At 55.4% G+C, this 18457-nt stretch overlaps 1 protein-coding gene across 2 annotated transcripts in view; it reads right to left on the bottom strand.

Annotated features, from left to right (window-relative positions):
• Positions 1-18139, bottom strand: part of DNMT3A (DNA methyltransferase 3 alpha) — a 90682-nt gene extending 72543 nt beyond the window's left edge. The window contains exons 1-2 of one of the 2 annotated variants that reach the window (XM_083494263.1): positions 17990-18139; positions 6742-6943 (exon numbers count right to left, since the gene is read on the bottom strand). In XM_083494263.1, the coding sequence (XP_083350389.1) occupies positions 6742-6810 (69 nt within the window). In that variant the 5' untranslated portion in view covers positions 6811-6943; positions 17990-18139. Of the gene's footprint in view, positions 1-6741; positions 6952-17989 lie in introns of those variants that run through there. The other variant, XM_083494264.1, reaches the window with a different exon arrangement.
• Positions 18140-18457: the final 318 nt, after the last annotated feature.

Genomic DNA, 18457 nt, shown 5'->3' with positions numbered 1-18457 from the left:
AGAGTTCAAAGGGACCACCAAGGATCATCTAGTCCACCTCTTGCCAATGAAGGAATTTGATTCAAATCATGCTTTTCTCAGCCCTTGCTAGCGCACTGCTGTACAGTCATACCTCGTGTTGCGCTAGGTTCATGTTGCGTCTTTTCGGCTTGCGAATGTGTATACTTCTGGGTTTCTTCACATGCGCAGAAGCGTTCTGATCACTTTGCACATGAGCAGAAGCTCTCTATCGCGCTCTGCGCTTGTGCAGAAGTGCTGCTCTAGTTGCGGACTTTTCAGGGTGCGAACGGCACCCTGGAACGGATCACGTCCGCAACTAGAGGTACCACTGTAATGACTGTCTCGATTGCTTTTTGAAAGAATGTTTTGAAATGATTGTTTTTATTTACTGGGTGTGAGAAAATATAGTTCTGAAGCCGACAGGGCTTATTGCATTCCCACCCCCAAAAAAAACCAGCGCATGGTGTTTTTTAAAAGAGCATATTTTGTGCAGATTAGTATAAATGAATGTGGCCCCTTAATGAACCTGCAGAACAAACACCGCCCCCCCCCAGCTGCACCCAAGAAGGGAACAGGGGCTGAGACCCTTCCCAGGATGGCGACAACCCCCAACAGAAACAAGGAACTCACCGACCCACACCTGCCTCCCATCCTTGCCAGGGGAAGGAGAAATTGTGCCCAAGAGACCTGTGGACTTTGCAAGGCAGCCTTCCTTGGCCCAATGAGGAAGCTGAGCCGGAAAAGCCTTCCTGCCTCTTCGCCCTGAAGTGGCCAAAGCACAGCCAGCACCCAAACTGCCCCCAAACTCTGCTTCTCTTTGGGGTTTTTGCTCCAAAGACCTACTATCCCGATGAAGAGTTTGGTGTAGCCTGAAGGCTTGCTCAGAGTGTGTTGGGGCTTTCAAAGAGGATCTTCAAAACCGCCCAGTTCCCTGCGCACTGGCTCTGCTGCACATTCAAAGGGCCCAAAATGCCTCCATGGGCAGCCGGGACGCCAAAGCCCCTCTTTTCTTGACAAGGGGGGTTGGACTAGATGACCGCTACAGGTCCCTTCCAACTCGGACACAGAAATCTCCTGAAAGTTCACCAGGTGAAAGCTTTAGGTCTTGGAGCCTAAGGCATCGTTTGAGACCACGGAGAGGTGCTTGGAGCTGTGCAGGTCAGAGAAGGGACTCTCACAACTTACAACCCGCACAACAGCTGCACAGTCCTCCGTCAACTTTGGCCACAGACACTCTGCATGACCTCAGGAGAGTCTTTCTCCATCACCACCAAAACCACCACCTCCACCTCTCCTTTCATCCCTCCATAAAATGGGAAGGAAAATCAGGACGTCCAGAGAGCCTGGCCGCTGGATCAGACCAAAGGGGGGCTCACCCAGTCCCAGTCCTCCTCTCCTACAGCCCCCACCTTGCTTGTGGGAAGGGCCCAAGGGCCACAGCAGCAGCCCCCCCCAAGATGCACAGCGACAAGTAATTGGAAAGCTGGAAAGGAATCACGCCAGGCCTAATTTCCGAAATCTCTAAAACGGGCATGCCTTGGAGAAAGCAGACAGAGAAACGTTTTTCTCCCTCTCTCGTAAGCCAAGACCTACGGATGTTGGGAGATTCAGGACAGATGGAGGAAAGCTCTCATTTGAGCAGCGCAGAGGGGAACTGTGCCCCTGAAGGACCAGGTGCGCAGCCGGGGAGTCATTTTGGACTCACAGATATCCATGGAGGCGCAGGTCCATTCTGGGTCCAGGGCAGCTGTTTACCAGCTCCATCTGGTACGCAGAGTGGTGCATGCTCTGGTTATCTCCCACTTGGACTACTGCAATGCGCTCTACGTGGGGCTACCTTTGAAGGTGACCCGGAAACTGCAATTAATCCAGAATGCGGCAGCTAGACTGGTGACTGGGGGAGGCCGCCAAGACCACTGGCTCCCAGTACGTTTCCGAGCACAATTCAAAGTGTTGGTGCTGACCTTTAAAGCCCTAAACGGCCTCAAAGGCCCAGTATATCTGAAGGAGCGTCACCACCCCTATTGTTCTGCCCGGACACTGAGGTCCAGCACCGAGGGCCTTCTGGCGGTTCCCTACCTGCGAGAAGTGAGCTTACAGGGAACCAGGCAGAGGGCCTTCTCGGTAGTGGCACCCGCCCTGTGGAACGCCCTCCCACCAGATGTCAAGGAAATAAGCAGCTATCTTATCTTTAAAAAACATCTAAAGGCAGCCTTGTTTAGGGAAGTTTTTAATATTTAATGCTGTATTGTTTTTAACACTCAATTGGGAGCCACCCAGAGTGGCTGGGGCAACTAAGCCAGATGGGTGGGGTATAAACAAATTATTATTATTATTATTATTATTATTATTGCAAGCTGGTGCCAAACATCTTGCTCTGCTTTCCCTTGGACCCCCCACCAGTGAGGCCGACAGGGAGGGTCGTGTCGCCTGGGCAGCCGAGGCTTGTGGCGCATGCTAATCCAGCTGTTTGACTTGACCCCCAAAGGTGCCCTCCCTTCTCTCTCGAGATTGACAGGTGGGCTAGAAGATGGACAGGAAGAGAAGATGCTTCCTTGGCGGAGAAGACGCAACCTGAAGGCTGACAAGCCAAGCAGGCGGGTTGCTATGTGATCCCAGGGCAAAGTTAGGAAAGACCTCTTCCCCTGTGCAGTGAGGCTCCTCCGGATCAGGTCCACCCCGCTATAAATCAAGTTGCTCCACCTGTGCCTCAGGTGCGGAGAGCCACCTGGCTGCTTGCAAAGCCCCCAAGGCCCCTCCAACCCGCCTCCCTCCTGCTGCTCCTGCCAAACAACTCCAGGGGAAACTCCCTTGTTCGGGGGGGGGGGAACAGCCCCCCTCCCTCCGTGGGCCGGATTCTCCTGCAGAACAGGGCTGCGCAGCAGGCAGCAAGTGGCGGAAACAGCCGGCAGGAGTCTAGGATACTGGAATGCCTCTGGGGCAGCCTGGGCACAGGAGCTGGGGGGGGGGGCAAAAGAGAATCACTCTCCTCTCATGTGGTTTCCAGAGGTATTGCCATCCTGTCTAGGGGCCATTGATATCACTCTCTTCCTCCATGAATTGGCCTCATCCTCTTTTCAAGCCCCTGAGGTCCTGTGGCGGGGAGTTCCACAGTTCCAACTATGGCTGCGGGGGAAAGTTCTCTCCTTCCTCTGTCCTGAATCTTCCACCTGGATACGCGCACGTTCTGCTGTGCTCAGAGAGGAAGAATGCGTGGGGGGGTGCCCACCGGCGCACGCATGCAGCGGAAACACAAAACCCCGTTTCAGGTGTCACCTGGGACAGGCGCCCAAGAGACTGTGGTGGAGAACAGGGGAGGAAGGGCCAGGCCAAAGCCCACAGGGAGCCCTCTGCACGAGCCCTGGAGCCTCCCTTGCAGCCTTAGCAGGCCCCTGCGCCAGGGTGCCAGAGAACAGCGCAAGCAGCAGACTTGCAGGAGGGGTGCCAGTCCCTGGGTGGTCCTCAGCAGCAGCAGCAGAGCCTGAATGCTGCCCCTTTCCAGGTGTGGGGGCAGCAAGAGAGCCGGAAGCCGTGAACCAAGCTGTAGGGAAAACCCCACAGACACGTAACGCACACCTCAATGGAGAGCGGTTCTGGAACTCGGCACCCTCGGGACACGGCAGAGCAACCCTGAGTCAGTCCCGGCACGAGCCAGGCTGTGCCAGCTGGCTCCCAGCCCTCCGATGCAAAAACAGGTCTCTTTCTCTCGCTCCAGTTTCCCTGATCCTGGAACGCCTCACCTGCATTCACACACACACACACACACATGCGCATGACAGCTCTGCCTCTCTCTGGTCTCCCCTCCAAACAGCATCCCATCCCAAACTGCCACATAACACCCCCTTCTGCATTTGTAAATACACAGATCGTCCCGTGTGGCAGCATCTCCCCTTTGGAACTCCCCGCCACTTGAGCCTTTGCCACCCTCTGTTTGGCACCTGCTGAAAGCATTCATGTTTAGACAAGCCCGTCCAGACATTCAGGAAGAGGATGAGCGTTTTCATCGGTTTCCAGCCCATTGTTATTTTAATTTAACTTTGAGAAAGGTTTATTGGGGGGGGGATTTATTTTTGTTTTTTCTCTTTGTTCTTTCTTTTTTGTTTCATTTTCTTTCTAGGTATATAAAATTTCTATATAATTTTTGTATACATGTTGGAAATTATATTATTGTAAGTCCTGTAATGTAATATGACAACGTTTACCGATGTAATATAAAAATGTTAACAAATAAATAAAATGCAAATTCAAAAAAAAAAGAGAGAGAGAGAAATTTATTGATAATGTTAATGCTTTATTTAAACCACTTGGAGGTTTTTGGGTCTTTCCCGCCCTTTCTTAACCTATCAGTAGTATATAAATCGTATGAAATAAAACACAGTATTTTTAGTTGCCGGTGTGCCAAAAGTGTTTCAAAGATTGTAAATGCTTTTTTGATGTGCTGTTAATTATAGCGTACGGTTTATGCTGTACTTAACAATGTTTGCAAGACGCTTTGGGATTTGTGTGAATGGAACGTGTCACAGAAATACAAGGCATCCGTCCGTCTTCCCTCTCTCTGTGCCTTTCTGAGAACTCAGCCGAGGCTTCTTCCAACGCCCACAGGCTGCCAGCCCCCTGACCCAGGCCTTTGCCCGCCTCTCACAAGAGAACAGAGCATGTGCAGAGTACCCTCTCTCTGGCACCACAATCTGCCCCAGGGGCTCCCTCCAGAGGGTTAGACTAGATGTGCCCTGGGGGTCCCTTCCAACTCTGAGGTCACCCACACACTTTTGGCTCGGCATTACAGGGGTACCTCGGTTTCCGAACAGCTTGGTTCACAAACAACTTGGAACCCAAACGCTGCAAAACCGGAAGTAGGTGTTCCGGTTTTTGAACTCTTTTTCGGAAGCTGAACCTACTCTGTTTTGCTTCTGCCTGTGTTTCCTGTTGCGCTGCTAATTTGCGTCCCCCTTGTAATTCAAGTCTTCCGTTTCCAATTGCAGTGTTTTGAGGTGATATTCGGAGCTTGTACAGTGGTGCCCCGCAAGACGAATGCCTCGCAAGACGAAAAACTCGCTAGACAAAAGGGATTTGCGGTTTTTGAGCTGCTTCGCAAGACGAATTTCCCTATGGGCTTGCTTCGCAAGCCGAAAACGTCTTGTGTTTTTTGCAAGTTTGTTTCCTTTTTCTTAACACCGTTAATACAGTTGCGACTTGACTTCGAGGAGCAACTCACAGAACGTGGTGTGGTAGCCTTTTTTGAGGTTTTTGGTGATTTTTGAAGCTTTTCCAAAACTTTTCTGACACCATGCTTCGCAAGACGAAAAATTTGCTAGACGAAAAAACTTGCGGAACGAATTAATTTCGTCTTGCGAGGCACCACTGTATTTGGTGCTTTTGTTTTAGCTATTTATTTTGCATTTTTTGTTTTGAGGCTTTTTCGGTTAATTTGTTTTTGTGGCTGTGTGGATCCCAGTTCAGCTACTGATTGATTAATTGATTGATTGATTGATAAATCGATCGATTGTGTGACTGCGGAAATGGATAAAAGCCCCCCATCCAAACAATGACTATCATCAGTGCAGGTATGACAAATTTTTAATTTTAATTTTTATCATCTACAATACTGTTTTATTTATTGTATAGTACGGCACATTTATTATTTCTTTCATTTTATGGATCGATGGTCTTGTTAGATACTAAAATCCATGTTAAACTGCTGTTTTAGGGGTTGTTTTTAAAAGTCTGGAATGGATTGATCTGTTTTGCATTCCTTTCTATGGGAAAGCACGCCTTGGTTTTGGAACGCTTTGGTTTTGGAACAGACCTCCGGAACGGATTAAGTTTGAGAACCAAGGCAAAGCCCATGCCATAATGCTCTCTCTTCCTCTGCCTCTGCCGCCCTCCAAGCCCAGGCTGCTCCTCTGCCCCACAGACGTCAAAGCTGCCCATCTCATTATCAAAGAATCAAAGGAGCGGGAAATCACCTGAGGGTCATCTAGTCCAACCCCAGCGTAATGCAGACGCTCCCACCCCAAAAACCGGAGCTGGGTTAAACCCGAGGCTGGAGAAGACAGAGAAGACCCCTCCACACCAGCCCATAATAATAATAATAATTTTTTATTTATACCTCGCCGTACCCGGTTCAAAAACCGGGCTCAGGGCGTCTAACAACAAATTTAAAACACTTTAGAACACTTAATTATAAAAGCAGCATAAAATACAGTATAAAAACATGAATAACAATAAATTCAAAAATCAATTAGATAATCCCCAGGGCTAGCTGGCTGAATTGGTCCTACTTGGGCCAGAGAGGAGACCAAGAGAGAATTAGCTGTGGGGTCTCAGAGCGGGTAATCTTCATAAAAGGGGACGGGGAGGGAAGAGAAGGGAAATAAAAGATCAGGCTGACTTCAAATTAAAGGCCAGGCGGAATAGCTCTGTCTTACAGGCCCAGCAGAAGGAGGTTAAATCCTGAAGGGCCCTGGTCTCCTGGGACAGAGCATTCCACCAGGTTGGAGCCACCACTGAGAAGGCCCTGGCCCTGGTGGAGGCCACAAACTTTGCACAGGTGCAATCGACGTTGGAAGGGGCACCCAAGGGTCATCCAGTCCAACCCCCCAATGCAGGAATATCTTTGCCGAACGTGGGGCTCAAACCCGTGACCCTGAGACCCATGCACTGAGCTCTCCCGCAGGCAGTTACTGGCCCTGCTGCCACCCTTCCCAATCACGGCGCGCCCCCGCTGCGCCCCCCGCTTACCTTGTGAGCGTCGGCTGACTCCCGGTCGGCGGAGGGGCTTCTGGTGTCGACGGCCCCATTGGACGGCATGGCGAGGGAAGCAGCAGGGGGGAGGCGGGTCCCCTTGGGGGGCTCAAGGTGCAAAAGGCTTTGGGGGGAGCGGGAGAGCTGGCACGCCGAGGGCCCCCCTTTGCGGATGGATCCGTCCTGGTTTCCCTGCCACCTGCAAGGGCGAGAAGAGAGGAGGCGGTCAGAGGGCCAGCCCCAGACCCAGGGCAAGAGGCGCTCACGCACTGGGGCAGGAGAGCCCGGGGGGGCAATCATTAACAAGCCACAGCCTTGGCTCTGGGTGAGCTGGGGGGGCCAGGGCCACTTGCAGAAGGAAAGGTCCCCACCCGGCTCAGAGACCCCCACCCTCAGCACCCGTTGGTAGGGCAAGAGCTATGGGGTGGGAGAAGGAACAGGCCTTGGCGCTGCCCAAGGATAAATCAGATTCCTGGGTGCTGGAAGCCTCCCCCCCCCCCACTCAACAGCCCCCTTGCAAACAGGTTTGGGTCCCCTCGCGAGCTCTGAGCATCTCACCTCCCTGTTGCCCCAGGAGGCAGCTGCTGTTTCCTGGATCAGGACCACAAACCGGCCTCTGCAAGGACCCTCTTGTCTTTGCCACAGCCTCCAGGGCAAAGGACCCCTTTCCTTGGCACCGCAACTCTGCCAAGCGGCAAAGCCTCAAGGAGTTGCAAGGAGGGGAGGGGGTGTGACACACGCGCGAGGAAAAGGAGCCTTTTTGCACGACTCCCTCCCACGCAGAAGGCAGAGCTGCCAATCAGCCAGGTCTGCGAGGGGAGGGGGGCAGGCGAGGATGGAGACAGGAGAGTGCAGAGGAGCTTTCCGTCTCAGGAGGTGTTGGCCAGGTGCTTGAAAGCCCCCTCCCCACTTTGCCACAGGGCAGCCCTGCTCACAGAGAGGGGGTCCCCTATCAAGGCCGGCCGCCCACCCCACACCCCTTGGCACAGTCCTGCTAAGCTCAAGTGGCAAGAGGACTCAGTCTCACCCAAGTGGGCACAGGAATGCCACAGCCAGAGGCAAAACTGGGCAAGGCTCAAATGCCAGGAAGAGTCTCTAGTCAGGCCGAGACCTGGGGGGTGGGGTGGGGCTACATGGTCTTTGGCGCCCCTTCCAACTCGACATTCCCACGCCCGAGTTTAGCCAGGCCCTGATGGCACCCTGAGTTGTGCGTCTTGAATCTGCTGCCAGTTCAACAGGTGCAGTCAGTGGTCCAGCAGTTATGGAGTCTCAGGGGACCCCGATTTCAGGCCCTCCAACACACAAGTCCAGAAAACAGACCGGCCTCCCAAGGCTTAAAGTAGGATCATGCTCTCAAACCAGAGCATCAGAAGGGACCCCTGAGGGTCCTCTAGACCAACCCCCTGCAAGGCAGGAATCTCAGCTGAAACATCTCCGGCAGACAGCCATCCGACCTCTCTTCAAAAACCTCCACCACCTCCCAGTGCCCCTGCCCAACAGCTCCCACTCTCACAAGGCTCTTCCTGAGGTGGAGTGGGAATCAACCTTTCTCGTCACTTGAAGCCTTGGGTTCGAGTCCTACCCTCCAGAGCAGGACCCAGACCAATGGGTTCAAGAAAGGATATTCCCACGCCGGAAGAACTTTGTGAAAGCAGGGGGTTCATCCTGTCTCCACATACAGACAAGTGCCAGGTGAAACGGCCGCCTGGAAAGTTGGGGCCACTGAAAGAGGTCTCTTCTTTATTTATTTATCTTTTATTTTATTTTTTATTGGAATTTTATTTATAACATAACATTAACCCCCAATACACAAATCATTAAACATGAGCATAACAATACAAACAAATAAAAGACTTCCTTTATATCCTATATCTGGCCTTCTTATTTACTTATAAACTGTTTCCTTTATGAATAATTATTAAGATTTTTCTAATTATAACCTAAATATCCACAAAGTCTCCTGTTTCTTTCTTTTTTGCACTTATATTCCACTTTTCATGGGGCACATACTTCTCCCCATTTTGACCTGCAACAACCCTGCCAAGTAGGCACGTCTGAAAGGCAGTGAGTGACCTAGAGATCACCCAGCGAGTTTCATGGGAGATCTGGTCTCTCCCAAGTCCTAGTCCAGCACTCTAACCACTAGCCCACCCCACCCCACAACGCAGGGGCCAACACCTTAGGCACCCCGCTGGCTTCAGACTTTCAAGAGTTCAAGAGTCAATGGCTGAACTTATTTCTTTTAGTATTTCGTACGCCTCCTCGTGCTTTGCTTCCAGGACTGTTTACATTTAGAAAAAACAAAAACGCAAACCAGAATTATAATTAAAAAACCATAGCAGCCGCCAAAGTCACTTATGCCTTAAATAGCCCAGCGGAGTAAAAATGTCTTTCTGTGCCGGCTGCCAGGAAAACAGCCTGGCTGCTGCCTGCAGGATCCCACCAGCAAAAGGACCCTTGCCCATCCTCCAGCCCCACCTTGCAGGGCAGGGGCACCCAAAGGGCAGCTTGGAGGCAGAGCCTTGGCATAGGGGCAGGCCCACATGGGCAAGAGAGGGCAGCTGGCAGGATGCCTGCTGTACTCAGGGCAGATCTCCCGCTTTTCTCTTCAGGCCACGAGCTGCGATTCCTGCATCGCAAAGGCTTCGAGTGGATGGCCTTTGGGATTCCTTCCCCCTCTGCAATTCTAGGAGATCCCATCCAAACTGCGCGCAAGAGAATACAAGAAAACGCATCAAATGAAAAATGTGTTCTGTCTTATTGCCGTTTCCAGCCTCCTGCAAACATGTGCAGAGCAGCAGCCTGGGGTAGCTCTCGAACCCAGAGCAAGAACCAGGGCAAGGAGAACAGGGAAGATGTCAGTTACAGATAGGTAGCTGTGTTGGTCTGCCATAGTCAAAATTAAAAAATTCCTTCCAGTAGCACCTTAAAGACCAACTAAGTCAGTTCTTGGTATCAGGTGAAGGGAAACTTTTCCACTGCAGAGAAGAATGGCAAAGAGGTTGAAAGGGTAAAGGGACCCCTGACCATTAGGTCCAATCGTGACCAGCTCTGGGATTGCGGATCTCATCTCGCTTTATTGGCCAAGGAAGCCGACGTACAGCTTCTGGGTCATGTGGCCAGCATGACTAAGCCGCTTCTGGTGAACCAGAGCAGCACATGGAAACACCGTTTACCTTCCCGCCGGAGCGGTACCTATTTATCTACTTGCACTTTGACGTGCTTTTGAACTGCTAGGTTGGCAGGAGCTGGGACTGAGCAACGGGAGCTCACCCCGTCGCGGGGATTCGAACTGCCGACCTTCTGATTGGCAAGCCCTAGGCTCTGTGGCTTAACCCACAGCGCCACCCACGTCCCGGCAAAGAGGTTGGGTCTGCCTTAAAGGAGGGCATGTTTCTCTATCCTGGGAAAAGCTTCCCTGGGCCAGAGCACAACTTTGCAGAAAGGCTTCTGTCCTCGGCCGGCAGGTTTCGCAGAGAGATAAACACACACACATTACGTAATATTCTATCGTGTGCACAGGACGGAAACAGTAAACAGTGGAGTCCAAAGACCAAGAGATGCCACAGGAGAACCCAAATAAGAACAGGAAACCTGAAAGCAGGATCCGTGCTCAAGAGTCCTCTCCCCTCCTGGGGTTTCCAGCAACTTGCATTCATGCAGAGCCACCCAACCCAAAGGTGCCTCCCCTCTCCCTGTGCCAAGCAAAGTGCCCACGGGCTAAATGCACCCACTTTCGCCTGCCAGCGCCTGGGAATCCCCAGCGGGGAAAGGAGAGCTTGTTGCGCTGACGCCCTGCAAGCAGGACTGCCCCCCTTGGGGGCATCTGGAAACAGGACTGGATGGGCCCCCTTGGCGCTGGCGCCTCTGATGCTCTTGGTGCTCACGAACGGGACGGCGCCAAGCGCATGCCAGGAGGTGCCTTAAGGACACTGGAGGACAAGAGAAGCCACAGTGGCTCAGCCCAGCCCCCTGCAGGAGGCGATTTCGGGGAGCCAGACGCACAGGGGGCCCCTGAAAGCAGCTGTGCCCAAGCAAGCGCCCTTCAGATAAAAAGAAGTGCTCCTTCACGCAGAGTTAAACTCTGGAACTCCTTCCCACAGGAGACAACAACAGCTGCCAACCTAGGACTGGGCCAATTCACAGAGCAGATGGGCATGGATGGCACTGGTGTGCCTCTGTGGTCAGAGACAACAACCCTTCTGGGTACCAGCTGCTGGAAACTGCAAGAGGGGAGGTTTCAGCTGGGGCTGAAGGGGTTGCAGGGCACCCAGTTGGGCAAGGCTGTGCAGAGGGTCCCAAGACCCTCCTAGAATCATTCCCCCGCCCCTCTTGCAGGCATCCTCAGACCAGAGCCCTGGGCTGCTGCTGCTGCCAACGTGCCACCCCAAGGGAGCTCCCTCTGGCCACTAGCCCTCCCCGCCTGCGGATGGCGCTTCCCCACAGTGGCAGACTTTGGGCTTAAAAAATTCAGTGTTAGAAATTAGCCAGGCGCGTTTTGCTACCGGCGCAGGTCCAATGATGACTATGTGGAGATCTCTGGGCACCAGGTTGTGAAAACCTCTGCTTTCCATTTCCACTGTCTGTGTTTCTCCTTTTTGCATCCTGGGGCAAGTGAATTGCTGTAAGAGCAGCCCAGCGATGTCGCTGAGAGCATACAATTGTAGAAGCGTAGCTTTGGGAGGGGTCCCCAGAGGCATCTAGTCCAGCCCCCTGGCAAACAGACACTCTGTTGTGGTTACCGTAACCTAGATTTAAGCACCTAGCTTACACACCTGAGTTACAGATGGGTAGCCGTGTTGGTCTGCCATAGTCAAAATAAAAAAATTCCTTCCTGTAGCACCTTAAAGACCAACTAAGTTAGTTCTTGGTATAAGCTTTCGTGTGCATGCACACTTCTTCAGATACACAGCTGAGTTTCTAACACTGCACCCTGTGCAAACCCTCTCCCCCCCTTGCCCATCCTTCTTGCAGTGCCCTCTTGGCCCGGCGCCCAGTGTGGGCAAACCAGTCGTGCTCCCCTAAATCCGCCTCTGCCTCCCCACTGAGTCAAGAGGAGTGACTTGCCCAAGGCCAGTGAGGGAGAGGGAAGGAATCAGCGCCACCCACAGGGCACAGGCACGCAGAACTGCCCTGCTATCACTCTCGACAGACAGCCGTCAATCCATAGCCAGGAGCAAGAAGAACCTGGCCTTCTTCCAAAGTCTGCCAGCTCCAAAGTCTTGGAGAAACACCCGTCCCAGCAGCCAAACAGGCGTGGGTCGCCTTCGGGGAGAGGAAGCTCCCTGGGCACCCTGCTCTCCTGTGCACCAGGGGGCAAATGCAGCAAGAGCGACAGCGTGGCCTAGCAGTTAGAGCGTCGGACAAGGCTCAGCCGTGAAACTCACTGGGTGTCCTGGGGCCACAAATACATAAGCGACCCCCGAGCACAATCCTGACTGCCAGACAGACACAAGATGCCAGCAGAGTCTATGTCTCCCAAGCGCTTGGGAAGACCTGCGCCCAGGAAGCCCCACGAGGGAACCCCAGACGGAGCCCCCCGAAACCCCTCCAGATCTCCCCAGGGGGAAAGGTGTTGTCTAGGGTGCAAGACCTCCCATTGGGCCCCAGCGCATTGTTCTGACTTCCAGCACATAGCAGGCTAGGCATGGACTGCGGAGGGGCTGCTTTCTCACAGCATCAGCTGTGACTCCGTGGGGGGGCAGAACACACCCAGCTGCCACCGCAGAAGCCGTTCTGCCCCACGGCTGGGGGAGCGACACACACACAGCCCCCCCCCCAGGGAAGCTGAAACGGATCCAGGGGCCCATCCCAGACGCCTCCTTCATCCAAGTCGGGTTAGAAGAGCGGATTTCTAACCCGGTTCCAGCCAGCTCTGCCCTCTGTGGCAGACAACAAGGAGCTTGTGACCCACTCATGTGGGTCACTGTGGATGTGGGTTCGAATCCCTGCTCGGGCCTGAAGCTCGCTGGGTGACATCACCGCTCTGCCTGCCCTACCTTACAGGGTTGTTGTGGGGATTAAATGAGGAGGGGGGGACCACGCATGGGGCTCCGTGGAGGAAAAAGTGGGGCAGATGCAATGAATCGTAGCAATAAGGAGAAGGCCTTCTCTGCATCTAGGGACTCTGGGGCAGCAAGAGGAAGGGAAACGCCAGCATCACTGCCCTCCCTGAGGCGTGGCTCCCTGATGGTGTGGTCCAGTGGTTAGAGCAACGAACCAGGACCTGAGTGGCCAGGGTTTGAATCCCCGCCAGGCCATGTGCTCTCTCTGGGTGACCTTCAAGGCCGTCCACTGCCTCTCACGGCCCAACCAACTTCCCAGCGTTCATAGAATGGTTCGAGTTGGAAGGGACCCCGAGGGTCATCCAGTCCAACCCCGGCAATGAAGGAATTGTGGGGCTGCAATGCACGGTTGTTGCGGGGATTAAGTGAGGAGCGGGAAGGAGAACTGCGTCCGTGGGAGGAAAAGGAGGGATATAAATGCAAGTAAATAAATTAGGGCCATGCTGGGTTTTAGATGACGCTCTCGCTAGCAAGGCTGCGCCAGGCCTTCACAGCAGCAGCCCTGAGGAATGGAGCAAGCTGCGGGATGGATGTTCAAAACCCAGCACTCTGGGCCACCTGCACTGACTGGCAGCAGCAGGTCTCTGGGGTTTCAAGTAGGGAATCTCAGACCCTCCAAGTGCCCCTATTTTCCAGGGACATCCCTGATTTAGGGAATCTGTCCCAGTTTCTGATCTGAACCCATAATGTCCCGCTTTTCCTTAGGACATCCCTATTTTCATTGGAGAAATGTTGGAGGGTATGGAGTTATCCAACCCCTGAATCGTCTGAATGCTTAATGTTTTATTGTGTTTTTATATATGTTGGAAGCTGCCCAGAGTGGCTGCAGCAACCTAGTCAGATGTGTGGGGTATAAATAGTAAAATCACCATTACTGAATGGGACATCCCTATTTTCATTGGAGGAGTGTTGGAGGATATGGAATCTATTCCAGCCCCATAAGTGGAAAACCACTTCAGGCCACATTTGCTGCAGCAAGAGACTCTGCCACAGGACCGATAAATGGCTGCCTTGGAAGCAGGTTCAATCCTGAGCATTTATTGGCAGGCGTGGGAGAAACTCCAGCCTGAAACCTGGAGGGAGCTTCTGCCGGCCAGTGCAGACAATATGGAGATAGATGCAGCCTTCCGGTGCAGAAACGAAGGAGTCCAGGCCAGGGAGCACACAGACCACCAGCTCCTGGTCAGCCTGAGAGGACGGGGCCACCTCTGCCATCCAGATAATGGATTTGCTGCAGGATCTTAAGACGCTGAGCCACCCGTGGGTGCCCTGGCAGGAAGGCAGCATGCAATTCCAGTATAAACACACACAGAGAAACAAATACATTTAACGGGGCTGCACCACCGTTAAGAAAAACCCTGCATGTTCCCAACGTGCGCCAGGCCACACTCAGCTAACTGGTCCTGCCACCAGAAGGGACATGCAAGGATTTCCACTACCCCCATGGGGATTCCACACACACACCCCAAAAAAACTGCAGGCAGGGGGAGGGAAGATGGGGGTATATTTCTGTCCGGCTGAAAAACAGGCCCTGACGGAACAAATGAACACAGCGCCTCAGTGAATTCCTCCCTTAATATAGACTTGAATTAGTTGCTATAAAGTGTGGGGGGGAATCAAATACACTCCTAAACAAAGACCAGCCGGAAAAATGCCACCTTCTTGCGAGAGTCTGTGGCCTGGACAGCATCTCCTGTACAGGTGAGAAGCACACAAGCAAGTAGGACCCCCATAAAAGACGTTTGGGGCCCCCTAAATCTGTTGTGGTAATGGGAACTGGGGGGGCAGGTTGTGCACCCTCTTTTCACATCCAATATGAGGCTGCATTTTAATGTTTCAATGTTGTATTTTAATCTTGTTTTTAAGTCATGTTTCAATCAACTTGTTTTTATTATTGGTTATTAGCCGCCCTGAGCCCAGCCTTGGCTGGGGAGGGCGGGGTATAAAGAAAATTTATTATTATTATTATTGCAACCTGCAGCCCCCACGGGTCCAGATGGAGAGCAGAGAGCATCCGAAGCCGGTCAGGATGCAGGAGGCGATGGCTCCAGTGCCCTCAGGCGACCTCCCTGCCTGCCCTCAGCAGCCCCCGTCCCCCCCCATGCTATCTCAGCCGGGGATTCCCTTTGGGAAGCCCTGGCCAGGACAGGCCTCCTGCTCTGGATTAGGAGAATTACAAGGCAGCCGCCTCCTTTGCAGGTGGAGGGGTCAGGAGGCCCCCGCCGGGGGTCGCAACCTGTCTGCCCTCCCAGCTCCCAAAGGCACTGCCCCCCCCCCAGCATCCTTGGACAGCGGCTGACAAGAGCTGGAGGCCCCATGCGTGCGGTGCAAAGCAAGGCAGCCCCGGAGAACTCTGCACGCTCCCAGGAAACGCCTGCCTTCCCCTGGAGCAAAAGAGGAGATTCGCTATCAAAATAAGAACTGACTGTAAATGTTAGGAGGATGGATTTGGCGTGGGGGGGGGGAGAGAGAGAGGTGGTTCCCACCCTCCAAAGGAAGTTTGCGAGGCAGGAGCAGGGGAAAAAGATGGGATCCTGCCAACTTTCTAAAGGCAAACATTCCTTTGTGCGCCTCCCGTCCCCCCTCCCCATTTCTCATGACAATCAAAGTTTGGCTCCCTCCGAGGAGAAATTTATAAGAGATTATCCCAGCCTAGAGGCAGCCTCACCCAGAATCTAATCCTGCTATTCCAAGGGCGGGGGGGGCCTGGAAAGCAGCCCCCTCCCCTGCAAGTTACCCGCCTGGCCTCCATTAGCCCCTCAAATGTTTTTAGACATCTAATTGGAAGGAGAAAGAGCCCCTGCCAACATGTTTCCAGCTGACTCAGCAGGCGAGGGGTTAGGGAGAGCGGACCCCCCCCCCCAAATCTCCAGCTCACAAAAGGTCGCCCCCTCCCCTTATTGTCAAGACCTTTTCAAAGTCGCTGGGCTGAAGAATTGGCTCTGGGGTTGAGGAGGAGAGAGAGGAGGAGAGAAATCTTGCTCCCCTCCCTCCAGCGACAGGGGGGGGGTGCCAAGGAAGGTGGGCAGGCAGGTAGGCTGGCACAAGGGGGGGGGGTTCAGGGTGCGCCAATGTCCTGCCCACCTGGCCCCATTCAGTGCCCACCCTCCTCGGCTCCCGCCAAGAAGGGAGCCAGCTCCTAGCTGCCCGTTCCCTGAGCCCCACGGAAAAGCCCAGCCTGGCACAGGGAGGGGCACCCCCATCTCTCCCCCCTCGCCCAAAAAGGGATCACAGGGTGCTGCTCGGGGGTCACCAAAAAGTTTGGCAAGCGTTTAAATGAAGGTGCCCAAGGGTGGACAGGGAGATTGGCATCCTTTTGAGGCTGGGAGGGGGGCATTCCTGATCCTGGCAGCAGGAACCCCCCCAGGGGGGGTCTGGAGTTTGGCAGGGGGCAGAGATGTCACAAGGTGTGGGGTGAGGGTGGGGGCACCAGGTGACCCTGGCAGGGGCTGCCCTTGACCTGTCTCTCGCCACAGGGCACCCAGATTGGGGGGGGTCTCTCTTGCACTTCCTGGGCCTGCAGGGGGCATTGGAGGCCCCACCTTCGCAACTGCAGGGCTGTGCCCATCTCCCCCTCCCCGCCAACCACTGGTGGGGGGGCAACAGCAGCACGCAAAGCCCCCCCCCTTCCAAAAGAGCAGGAGGGAGAGAGGGAGGCGGAGCTGGGAGGCTGGCACCGTGCCAGTGGGCGAAGCCATCCCCGCACGCAACGGAGGGGGGCACAGCCGGGGGGGGCTGTTGCACGGAGCGTGGGGTGGGTGGGGGAAATCCAGACCCGGGGGGGGGCCTTCCTGTATCGGATCTGCCTTGCTAGGGAGGGGTGGGGAGCTCAGCAGCAGCAGCCCCCCCTCCACGTTCGCCCTTCACCAGCCGCAGTGCAAAGCCTTCAAGGACACAGCTGCGCCCGACCCCCCCCCCAGCTCCGGGCAGAGAAGGGTGACAGGCAGCGCCTCGCCCCCCCCCCGGCAGGGAAGCCTCCGGCCAGGCTCCCCCCCCGCGACCGAAACCGGGAGGGGGGGTGCAGGGAAACAGGCGCCCGCTCGCCGTGCATCATTTCCGCCGCCCCCCCCCGCCAAAACTAGGCGGGGGAGGAGGGAGGGGGAATTGCACCAGCCTCCCTTCTCCACCCCCCCCCCGCCGGGCCAAGCTACAGGTGTGCGGGGGGGGGGGCGAGAGTTAGGCGCCCCCCCTAGGCAGAACCCCCCCGGGCGCCCCCAGATCCCCCTCGTCGCCTCTCCTGCCCCCCCCCGCCCTGGAAGGAAAGAGGGGCGCCCCCCCCCGAGGGTCATGCCAGGCTGCCATGTTTGCCGCCCGCTTGGCAGGAGAATGTCAAACCCGGGAAGCGGAGGCGATCTGGGGGGAACCCCCGGGTCTCCCCCATGCGTGGCTCGGGGTGGGGTGGGGATTGGGGGGGCTCCCATCTTTGCAAACCTCCCCCCCCCAAATAGAGCAGACACGGGTCAGACACGTCTGCAGAAATGGGGGGAAATTAATAAATAATCACAGCCGACCCCCCCCTCCCTCCCTCTCGCCCGGGCACACCGCACGGCGCACGCGCGCACACGAACACAGGCGAGGAGGGGGGGGCGCCTCGCCGCACTCTGCCTCCTCTCCCCCCCCCCCCCGGGCAAGATACCTTCCTGTCCCTCCTCCTCCTCCCTGCCAGATACGTGAAGTTCAAGTTCAGCCCAATGGGCAGAATCTCGGGGGAGGGAGGGAGAGAGGGGGTGATGGGTGGAAAACGGGGTGGGGGGGGCGCACACACCGCGCTGCCTTGCCAGTCCCCGTGCCAACCCCTTTGAACTTGAAGAGTGGGGGGGCAAGAGAGGTGGAGGCGCTGCCAACCCCCCCTCCCCTCCCACCCATCCCAGCAAGTGGCGGCGGCGGGGGGGGGAAGCCTCCTATTTCCGTGCAATGCAACCCAATGCAACAAGCGGGGGGGGGGGCAGAGTTGCTGCTGCTGCAATTTGGGCACCTTGCAAAATGCAAGCCGAGAAAGGCGGCCGGGGGGGTGGGCTCTGCCCGTTTCCCTGCAGCAGCAGCATGTCAAAGCAGCGCCCCCCCCAAAAGAGGGGCATCGGGGACTCCCCCCCTGCAAACTGTCAGCTGCTGCTGCTGCACCCCCCCCCGGGGAGGGGGACCCCTCCTCCTCCTCCTGCTGCCCCCCCCTCTTTTCCTACCTTGCTCGCTGGCGTTGCAGCTGCTGCTTCCTTCCCGGGGGGGCTCCTCGTCCGCCTCCTTCCTCCGCGCTGCGCTCGCCTTGCCCTGCCCGGCAGGAGGAGGAGGAGGAGGAGGAGGCCTCGCCCGCCGCCGCCGCCGCCGCCGCCACTGCAGCACCGAAGCCGCTCGGCTCGGCTCGGGCGCGATCGGCGCGCAGTGCCCGCCTCTCGCCCACAGGGGGCGCCAAAGAGGGAGACAGCGCCGCCCGCGCCCGACGGGTCCTAGCGCCCCGCCTCTTCTCACCTCGGGTCCCGCCTGGCCAGAGCTGTCAACTTACAGATTGGAAAAGAAGGGCTGTGGGTTAAAGCACAGAGCCTAGGACTTGCCGATCAGAAGGTCGCCGGTTCGAATCCCCGCCACGGAGTGAGCTCCCGTTGCTCAGTCCCTGCTCCTGCCAACCTAGCAGTTCGAAAGCACGTCAAAGTGCA

Source organism: Podarcis liolepis (assembly GCF_965112155.1).
Source record: "Podarcis liolepis genome assembly, chromosome: 3".
Lineage (NCBI taxonomy): Eukaryota > Metazoa > Chordata > Lepidosauria > Squamata > Lacertidae > Podarcis > Podarcis liolepis.
Note: the sequence above shows the minus strand (reverse complement) of the source record. Positions and strands in the feature narration are given on the sequence as shown.